Source organism: Nematolebias whitei, chromosome 5 (assembly GCF_014905685.2).
Source record: "Nematolebias whitei isolate Nwh7 chromosome 5, NemWhi1, whole genome shotgun sequence".
Taxonomy (NCBI): Eukaryota; Metazoa; Chordata; class Actinopteri; order Cyprinodontiformes; family Rivulidae; genus Nematolebias; species Nematolebias whitei.
In genome coordinates, this window is record NC_056502.1 from 4935596 (window position 1) to 4946275 (window position 10680).

Here is a 10680-nt window from a genome sequence, read left to right on the forward strand (position 1 = left end):
CTGTATGAGTCACAGTTTTTTGCATTAATTATATATATATTTAATAAATAAATAAATAAATAAAAATTATTATTATTTTTGTTGTTGTTCTCGCACTGAAAATGTGCCCAACTGTTTTTTGTTTTTTTTTGTGTACCGTTGCACCCCAGTAATAAATCTTCCTCTCATACGAGCCCATCACTTTGGCCACTCAGCATCACAGTCAGAAACATTTCACACGATCTGCAGACTCTGATCCAACTGCCAAACCTCAGTTCGACCCGTATCACGCAGCTGTCATGACGAGAACGGTCGGATCGCTCCGCCCACATGGAAATGTAACCCAGGGTGAACGACGAACGACCAGTATAGCTGTAATGGTGGAGGTGGAGGTGATCACGGCGTTACCCGAGAATTTAATGACGCATCTCTGCTTCATCATCCAACATTAAGGCAGAGAAGACTAATAACTTAAAATAGTCAATTATGTTGTTGTTTTTCTGTTTCTAACCAATAAATTTTAAGAACAAAAGCGGCCATAATGAGATTATCCATGAGTTTCATAATATAATGCTTACTGATATAATATTTTATAGATGTGACTGATGATTCCCATTTTAAAAATAAAAATCTTAACTTATTAATGTTCTGTCCAACCACCTTTTATCAGGAATGCCATTTAACCAGTTGGGAACTCTGGCTGGGAGCAAATTCTACAACGTTGAAGCGACCTACTACTACTTACGCTGGTGAGAGACGTCAACGTGCAGCCGATAACCATTTTATAAGTTTACCCGTTCTTATTGAATAAATGCAAAACTCTTTGCTCAGCATCCAGTCAGATACTCCGTTTGATGGGGCCTATGGCAACTTGAAGCGCCTGTTTGACAAAGCTGCCAAGATGTACCAGCAAGTGAAGAAGCAGGAAATGAAGAAGCTCTCTCCGTCCCGGCAAAGGTGAGGAGTCGCCGCATGATCTCAGGCCGGTCAGCTGCTGATCGAACAAACGTTTTACACATCTAGTCGGAGCAAATAAAGTTTAACTGGGAACATTTGCTTTCTCTTGTTCCTGGTCTGTTGAGAATCTGTGATTTAAAAAAAAAAAAAAGCCATTTAGTTTTCTCACAAGTCAGAGCAACTGTAATTTATTTTGGGATTAAATAATAATAAAAAAAATGCTATAATTTCTGTCAGGGAGGCACTAATGAAAGTAAAATAAACCTTCCTGCAGATAAAATTAGATTGAAAAAAAGAGAAAAAACATTTAGGGAGGAAATGCTTTGTGCCCAATTGGACCAAATTAAATTAACTTTTTCTTTTTCCACCTGGAAAGAGAATAAAATGTTACTGTTTAAACAGTTTGTACAATTTGGGCCTTTCTTTTTAGGTACAAAAAGTCCAATTTAGTGCAGTCCAATAAAATCGATTTTTCTCCTTTTCAAAGTGTTCTTTTAGGAATATTCTGTTTGTTTCCATGTGGAGGCACAAAAACGCTTTATGTTGGTCAGGTTTTCTACAAAGTTGTTTACTGTAACTGCTCTTATCTTTTTGTGTTTGTTTGTGCAGATCCAAAGACATTAAGCGCCTCCTGGTGAGCTTCATGCACCTCCAGAGCCTGCTGCAGCCCAAGAACAGGTAAACGCTTCAGCTGCCGCTCTGGTCAGATTTTCATCCCCGTTGTTCCTCTAATGGTAAAGAGTCCGTTGTCCTTCCATTTTTTTTTTACTGCACATCCTTCATTTTAGTCGTTTGTGTTTTCTCTGCTTATAAAGTCTGATGGAGACTGAGCTGACGTCGCTCTGCCAGTCGGTGCTGGAGGACTTCAACCTTGTACTCTTTTACCTTCCACCTCCAACACACGGTGCTGCTCACCACTGCCCGAGCGAGGAAGACGAGGAGCAGCACACGGACAGCCCCTGCCCTTTTCTGCCCGACAACCTCATCTTCAAGATGGTCGTCACGTGTCTGATGGTGGTGCACAGCCTTAAAAGGGGAGGTTGGTGTTTTTTCGTTTGGTCTATTACCGTAATTTTCACTGTATGAGTCACAGTTTTTTGCATTAATTAGCATGCCTTTGACTTATACAGCAAAGCGACGTATTAATGCCCCCCCATATTTATAACCCAATTTTTGGCTGAGATATGACGATTTCATTCATTCTGACATGGAAAATATTGAACACTACCATTTTCAGCTACTAGAGGGATCTCAACTAATGTGGCAAGCCAAGTATAATAATAATAATAATGTCATCACAATGTCAGCACTGTATGTTTCCATACAATGGCGAAATTAGTCTCTGCATTTAACCCATCCACCACCAGGTGGTGCAGTGGGCAGCTATTGAAAGCGCCCGGGGGACATTTTGGGGATTAGACGTGCTGCCCAGAGACGCCACGTGATGTGCAGTGACTGAGGATCGAACCTGGGACTCTCGGGTCCCAAGCCGGCTGCCCTGCCTCTACACCATCTCGGCCCCGCATTAATAGTTAAAAGTGCTATTAATGAGACACTTTGCTTGCCATACCAAGCCACCTTCGTTTCGCTCTGGAACGCCTGGAGCAAACGTCAAGTCAGCTGCATTTCGCCGTGCCGTCCACGTAAAATGCAGCTGATTTGACCGTCAAAGTGCATTTATTAAGTAAGTTCAACTGAGACGCAACTTTGCTTTAATGTCAAGCAAACAAATAATTATTTTATAAGTGTTAATCTTGTTAAAGTCCTCCCGTGCACGCCTCCCATGGCCGTCATATGGCAGCCATTCGATTTTTGGTACAACACCAGCCCACGTTTCTGGGTTGTCAGCGGTGATGCATAATAGATGCGACATAGGCAAGTACGGTATAATGTGTAACAAAAATTCTGTTTTAATAACAAATGTCTTTTTTTTTTTCAGGATCAAAGCAGTACAGCGCATCCATAGCTTTCACTCTGGCTCTGTTCTCCCACCTTGTGAACCACGTGAACATTCGGCTGCAGGCTGAGCTGGAGGACGGAGAGGGCCAAGTGCCTCCACTTCACACTGAGGCTGCAGGTGACATAATAATAATAAACAATACCCCTTTAAAATATTGCAGAACAACCACTCAAACAGCTGAAAGTCACTTCTTATGTGTGTATTTTATGAAATAAATTTATTTTCAGAGCGTTTTATTTTATAATATGTGACAGAAATGTGTGTGTAGAAAATGTTTCTGCTCTTATTTAGATGATGTGGAGATCCGGGATTTGTCGGCTCAACCGGTGGATCGTTCTGAAGAGAGGCCTCTGCAGAACGGCTCTCTGGAGCAGGAGGAGGAGGAGGACAAGGATGAAGATGGCTGTGAGCGCGTTGGCCACAAGAAGCAAAGTAGTGAGGAAGATCCTCAGAAGATTGACGAGGAGAAACCGAGGCAGAAGAAGAAGTACACTCGCCTTTCTCGTCTCCGCCGCCGCCGCTGTGCTCACAAAAGTGGCCGAGGGGAAGACGAAAGCGATTTGAGCGAAGGATTTGAGAGCGAAGAAGATGAGTATGATGATGTGGATGGGATGGAGCGTGCTGATTCAACAGGCGGGACCGCAGTGGAAGAACCGCTCAATCCTTCAGCAATCAAGAAGGAAACTAAGAGAGAGCCTTTAGGGGAGGAGGGCTGCTGGGGAAGTGGCTCGGAGGAAGAGGAGGACGGAGGAACAGCGTTTGACGTGGAGACTGACTCTGACATGAACAGCCAGGAGTCTCGCTCAGACCTCGAAGACATCGAGGACACGGAAAACTCTGAAAACGTGGAGGCTCAGGCCCGGGACAACCAGGAGGAAGAGGAAGATGAAGAACAGCCCAAGGATGGAGGAGGAGAGAGGGATGGCGAGACCCCTCCGGCCACCAACGGGCCCCTCATGCCGAGCGACTCCAGCATCAGCAGCAACCTCCAGGCTATGTCCTCTCAGCTCTTCCAGGCAAAACGCTGCTTCCGCCTGGCGCCGACGTTCAGCAACATGCTTCTGAGACCCCAAGCCTCAACGTCATCCGGTACTCCCACCCCCACGGACACCTCTGCTCCCCCGTCCCAAGAGACTCCACCTCCTCCTGGGGATTTCCAGTGTGATCTGAGCCCTGGTACTGCCAATGGAACCAATGACAACGGTATGCACACTTTCAACGTGTAACCCGTGTTTTCTGGTTGTTGTCTCTTTTTAATTACAAAGAATTCAAAGTGCTCATTCCTTAAACTCATACTTTTGTACGGTATTTGTATTTTTCTGCTAGACTTGGACTCTGACTCTGAAGGAAGTCAACACAGCGCTCGGTCTGCACACAGTGAAAAAACCCTCCTAGAGAAGCTGGAGATCCTGACGAACCAGGGGTTGATGCAGGTGGTGAAAGTCTTTATCGATTGGCTGAGGACTAACACCGACATTATCCTCATGTGTGCACAGGTGAGGGGACGCAACGCCCTTACCTTTACATCGCTCAGCGACTTCGTTAAACATTGTTTGAACTAACCGTGGTGTTTTTCCCCTTCAGAGCTCTCAGAGCTTGTGGAACCGTCTGTCTGTTCTGCTGAACCTGCTTCCAGATGGCAGCAAGCTGCTCGAGGCTGGTGAGTAAAAATGTCAGATTTGGTTCAAACGGCATCAACCTCGATGCAGCTCCAAGATAAATGGATTTCTCCCAACTATTCATGTCATAAAGTTGTATTCATCAAGCTGACCCTGTACACTTGTGTTATTTGGAAAACTGTCAACTGTGATGGCAGAAAGATGCCAGGAGGCTCTCTCTCTCTTTTTTTAATTTATTGCACCAGGTGCTGGTGTAATTAAAACAAAGGGGGGTAAAGATGACACCTTTTAAAATTCAAATGTGTTTAAATTTGTCCATTTTAACTCTACTTTGAATATTTAAAAATCCCTTCCCGTCCCTAGTTGTAAGACTTTAGTCCTCATCTGTTTCCTGCATGAGCTGTGCACACACCTCAACGCTCGGCTCTCACACGGACCGGTTTTCTCTCTGGGGGAGTTTTACACTCCAACAACCGTGCTGTGCCTCTGGTGAGTTTATTTATTGCCGTGTGTGTTGCAGAGCTGGGATCGAATGCAGAGGTGACAGAAATGTTAAATGAGTGTGAGCATCCAGCTTCAGTCCAGACTCTGCTGCTGCCTGAGGACGTGGCTCTGCGACACCTGCCTGCTCTCAACGCAGCTCACCGCCGTCTTGACTTCACTCGCCGCAACGCCTCCCTCAGCTCCCTGCAGGAGGTACGACCTTCACATGCACACACGAGGGACTTTTTACAATCCAAACTCTGATTTATTGTGCAGATTAGCACTTTATTTAGCTGGTTAGCTTTTTTTTTCTCCAGGTTCTTTTATGATGCAGGAAATGTATTTAAAAATATTCAAACTATTACCGACTTCACAAAAGAAGCACAATATTAAAAACGTTTCCAGAAAACTAGGCAGGGCAGACTTTTAATCCCTACATCTGCTATGCAAAGCTTTTCTTTTAAAACATGTAAATATCTTTTTAAATGGTGGGTCTTTGACTTTTATTTAAAGACCAAATGTAAAGATTTGCCAAGAGAAGCGTCTGCACTTTGCAAAGGCACAAACAGAACCCACACTCCTCATCGTCACCATCTGCAGTGTTAGAACGTGTTAAGCGCTCTCCGACTGCCCATCTAACAAGAACACGATGAGGAGGACGGCTTCGAGAACACACAAAGACACAAAATGTCCACTTTTGATATACAAAGACACACAAATAAAAGACTGAAACTAAACATTTAGTTTTTAAAAAGACAAACCACTTGTTTTTGTTTTTTCTTCTTTTGTCTTAGTGCGTGGTGCGAGTGTGCTGCATTCGCAGTTTCGGACACTTTTTAACGAATCTCCAAGGCAACATTTTGCACTTCAACCCAGAAGCAGGAATCTTCACCAGCATCAGCCAGTCTGAGCAGGACAATCTGGTGCAGCAGGCCAAGGCCCAGTTCAGGATGGTGAGCAGAACCACTGGCTACAGCTGTGTCTTTGTTGACGTCAAAAATGAGAAAATGTCCATTTCTGGCCCGCGAGTGTCAACTCTGCTTTGTGTGATCAGGCTGAAGAGGAGGCTCGTCGAAATCGATTAATGAGGGACATGGCCCAACTTCGACTGCAGGTATTTTCACCTCTGTGACTGAATCATCGTGTTTCTGTTTGAAATTAGAGCGTTTGTACATTCCTCTGTGTGTTGTTGATTTTGTTAGTGTCAAAACGTTATATTTGATTAATTCCGAGTTTGTCAGATTAATATTTATCACACACCAGGTGTAAGGTTTGTGTTTTCCTCCTGCAGTTGGAGGTGTCGCAGCTAGAGGGCAGCCTTCAGCAGCCCAAAGCTCAGTCGTCCATGTCTCCCTACCTGGTACCAGACACCGCTGCCCTCTGCCAGCATCTGAATCTCATCCGGCAGCTGGCTGGCAGCGGCTGCTTCATCATAATCATCCCACGAACAGGTCGGTGCGCCGCCTTCACACAAACACAAGTCGCTCGTCGACAAACGGGTAACGACGGCTAATGGGAAGTTTGACAAGTGAACGGAGTCGGACACATCACCGATTGTTCAATAAGCGCTTATTAAACACGTCGCCGCTGGTGTTCCAGCTCTGATTTGTATGAACCAAGCCGAGTAGACGGTACCTAAAGGTGACTTGGTGCTGGTCTGAACCATTTAATAACACCGTGCCGAAGTTCAGCCTCCAATTCATGAGAAAAACCGTAAATTCCAAAAGTCAACTTTCCGTTCGTTTCATTGACAGTGATCGACGGGCTCGACAGGTTAAAGAAGGAAAATGCTGGTGCGAGAGACGGCATCCGTTTTCTGGAGTCAGAATTTCGTAAAGGCAACCGGTGAGTGTTTTACGAGCCTTTTTATGAAGAGCTTTGGGTTAAATGATGCATTTTATTTGATCTTTAATAAAACCGTTGTAAAAGTAAACACGCCGTCTTTGTTTGACGAACAGACACCCAGCTTCAAAATGAGGTTATTTACAGGGAAACTGGAGAAAGATTTTTAATGTACGGAGTTTAAATATAATTTAAGAGTTAATTTAAAGCTGTTTTATATACGATTGTTTTTATGGTTTTTCATTTTTGGATTGATTTAATTGACAACAGGAAAATGTGTAATTGCGACATTGAATATTTCGATGAACCGACATTTCCTTTACTTCTCTCCTCTCCTACGATCATCTCAACTTTCTTTAGCTTTAATATTTCTAAATCAGCCGTTGGTGCACGAGATCGTGGGGACTGCCAATTATTTGTTTGGCATCTGGTTTGCGATTTACTTCAGTACTTTTCCTTATTGATGAGGCGCTTCCAGATGTTGTGATAACCATAACTTTTACGATGTTTTGTGCAGTCTTATCAAATTTTACCAATTTGAATAATTACAATTTGGGGCTCTGATAAAGTTAAACTGTTTTTATTCCCTTATTGTATCAATGATCCTAAATGAACATGGACAGCCTGTGCTTCATCACCGTATTCTCTACAGAATACAGATTTAAAACATTTTGACTAACGTGTAAGAGTCACTGATGAAGCGTTCTGACTTTCTGTCTGCAGGTACATCCGATGCCAGAAGGAGTCGGGCCGCAGTTTCGAAAGAGATAAACTGAAACGTCAGGATATCGAAGCTTGGTAAACTTCACTTTACTCCAGTTGGTCTAAAGTTTAGTTATCGGAAGTAAACGCTCTCGTTTGCGTCTCGTCCTTTGCGCACCAAGGCATTTGTATAAGATGGTGGACAGCTGCCGACAGCTGACGGTGTCCCAGAGCAACGGAGACGAAGACACAGCCGGCATGGTGACCATCCTAACGGGCCACGAGGTAGAAGAGCTGTGCTCCCAGTCAGCAGCGATGAAGGTCAGTTTCTTCTCACGTCGTCGTCGTAGAAATCCCTCCACAAAGAATAACCGCTCGATGAACTTTTAGTCAAACTTCTTAGTTTGGTTAAGATTTTTCTCTCTTCTGTTAAAATCTTCGTTGGAACAACTTCCTTTTTAATTATTTTCCATATTTTTCTGCTCTATTTTTGTTTTTGTTTTTTGCCTCGACGTTTTCTAGATATCATCTTTTGCAACAATTGCAGTAGTAGGTGAACTGGCTGGCCTTATTTTTTTTTCTTTTGCATAAATATACTAGTTGCAAAACCATCAAATTATCAAATGCTGCAGTTTGAAGGCGTTTACTTCAGTATTTTTTCAAATATAATATACAATTCTAAAATGTGGGTATGCACTCGATGTAAACAAAGCTCTGCTAAATCTTAATCCCACATGGCTGACCGTAGCCGTAGCAGAAAACAAATATGGCGGAATCAGACAAATTATGACTTTCAAGATGTTTAGGTAGAAATATGAGTGAAACTTCTGCTACAGAAACAAGAATCCAAGGAGTGACATCAGTCGAGAGTAAATACTGAGGATCAAGCAGGACTTTTTTTTTTTTTTTTTACTGTAGTAGATTGAGAAACTAATATAAAGTGATTTCAGAGATTGTTTCACTTTCAGTGACTCTTACAAGTAATGTAGGATTATTATATGCTAGCCTAAAGATAAGATTAGAAATATCGGGTTAAAAAATGTGAAAGCCTTAAACTTGTCTGCCTAATTTGTGCACATGTTGCTGTTGGATTTACTCCCCCCACCCCACCCGGTGGTGTTTCTTGGCTAAACAGTTGCAGCTGTTTACGGTAGTTTCTCTCTTCCAGTTGGCGATCCAGGCCGTGGGCTCGGCGGGCATGGAGCTGAAAAACATCGTGGACTTTTACCGCCAGTGGAAGGAGATGGGCTGAGAGTTCAACGGGGGGCAGCTGTCGACGCTGCGAGCAGCTGATCGATCACAACACTCGCTCCCTCTTATCTCTCCCACTCTTTTGCTCTGTGTGTATCTGCGTCTCCAAAGGCAACAAAACGACTCAAAAGAAGGCGGGACGGTGGAGGTAAAGCTCAGAGGGCAGAACAAGAAAATACAGCGGAGTATTAAATATTTATCAAATAAAATTCAAAAAGAAGCGCGGGAAAAAAAAAAAAAAACGACGCCACAAGAAGCAGCAGCTCTCCCACCTCTCAGTTTCTAAAGGTAACGAGTGACCCCCGGTGGTCGGGGGAGGCAGCGGTGGGGTGACGCTACACAAATTAAGTGCCCCTGGTTCACTTCTAACCAGGAATACACTGTAAATGTTAGCAAACTTATGTGTGGAGAGGAACTGCACACACCAACAGATGAATCCATATAGATATTTAGAGCAGTGGTTTGGATTTTCATTCCTTTCTTCAGTCTTCTTTTTGGAAACGGGGTCGAGGGTCGTAGGACTGCGCTTTAAAAAGGCGAGGGTGTAAGGTGAGACGTCTGAGGCCGGGAACACACACTCCGACTGGCTGGCACATGAGGCTGCCATCAATCAGAACCAAACCAGGTGCCTCGGCGCTTACAGAAGGTTTGAGGAAGACGTGTGCGTTTCTCCGGGATCGGGTTCTTTCCTACGTGGCTTCAGTTTTATTTAATTAGGATTTGTTTTTCTTTAATTGCGGTGAACTTTTGTGACCTGTGACTTAATGTATTGTGATATTTCTGTTGGAGAGAGAGGAAAAAAAAAGATGTTCGAGGCGTCGTCGCCGTGCTCAAAGATTTTTAATTTGGATTTTATTTTTGTACCCGGTTGTTCGTTTTGCTTTGTGTACGCTGAATCTGAACGATAATCGCAGGAATGTTTACGGTAAAGGGAAGGATTGTTGTTGTGCGTCGATCCACCGAACAAACCCAAACTGATGAGAAGAACCCTGAATCTGTTCATCGGGTTGGAGTGCGCAGGAAGGAAGAAGCTGTTGAGCTTTGGGTTTGTGGAAGAAGGTGAGCCTACGTGAAGGAGATCAGCTGACCTTTTTCCTGGGGAATGTGATTAGATCTCTATAAACTCCTACAACGTGTCCCGTGTCCATCTTCATAGTGACTGTCCCATCATGCACAGTGCAGAAACCAGTATATGTGTGTGGCCATGCATTGAACAATTAAAAGGAACTGATGCTAACCTTTTTGTCCATTTTACTCATTTTACTCTTGGCATGTTATGACTCCAAGACAAACGAGGATTAATTCCTGTATTTTTAGCTGTATAAGTCGCACTTTTTCGTATAAATTAGCATGCAAGTGACTAATATCTATATTTTTTCCATGTTTATAACCAATTTTTGGCTGAGATCTGACAATTTAATTAATTCCGACATGGAAAATATTGAACACTACCATTTTCAGCCACTAGAGGGCGGTCGAGTAACGTGGCAAGTCAAGTGTGTCATTAATAGGTAAAAGTGTATATTAATGAGACACTTGGCTTGCCATACAGAGCCACCTTCATCTCGCTCCTGAACTCCTGGAGCAAACGTCAAATCGTCTGCATTTCGTTGCACCACCCCGGTGAAATGCAGCTGATTTGACCGTTAAAGTGCATTTATTAAGTAAAAGTAATGTCAAGCAAACAAATAATTTTTAAGTGTTAATCTTGTTAAATTCTTGTTAAAGTCCTCTGGTGCACGCTCCCGCAGCCGCCATTTGGCAGCCAATCGATTTTTGGCACAACGCTGGCCCACGTTTCCGGGTTATCAGCGGTAACTCATAATAGATGTGACTTATACCGTGAAGCGACATATTTGGATTGATGCGGCGGTGCGACGTGTACGG

General features: G+C 43.6%; 1 protein-coding gene across 1 annotated transcript in view; it reads left to right on the forward strand.

Annotated features, from left to right (window-relative positions):
- smg5 (SMG5 nonsense mediated mRNA decay factor) overlaps positions 1 to 9042 on the forward strand; it is a 17018-nt gene extending 7976 nt beyond the window's left edge. Inside the window, exons 7-22 of the mRNA XM_037676083.1 lie at positions 650 to 728; positions 811 to 936; positions 1546 to 1614; positions 1752 to 1975; positions 2876 to 3013; positions 3188 to 4099; positions 4223 to 4392; positions 4481 to 4556; positions 5036 to 5211; positions 5793 to 5951; positions 6053 to 6112; positions 6290 to 6449; positions 6753 to 6843; positions 7564 to 7638; positions 7725 to 7863; positions 8711 to 9042. Coding sequence (XP_037532011.1) covers positions 650 to 728; positions 811 to 936; positions 1546 to 1614; positions 1752 to 1975; positions 2876 to 3013; positions 3188 to 4099; positions 4223 to 4392; positions 4481 to 4556; positions 5036 to 5211; positions 5793 to 5951; positions 6053 to 6112; positions 6290 to 6449; positions 6753 to 6843; positions 7564 to 7638; positions 7725 to 7863; positions 8711 to 8794 — 2738 coding nt within the window. The 3' untranslated portion in view covers positions 8795 to 9042. The remainder of the gene's footprint in view (positions 1 to 649; positions 729 to 810; positions 937 to 1545; positions 1615 to 1751; positions 1976 to 2875; positions 3014 to 3187; positions 4100 to 4222; positions 4393 to 4480; positions 4557 to 5035; positions 5212 to 5792; positions 5952 to 6052; positions 6113 to 6289; positions 6450 to 6752; positions 6844 to 7563; positions 7639 to 7724; positions 7864 to 8710) is intronic.
- The last annotated feature ends 1638 nt before the right edge of the window (positions 9043 to 10680 follow it).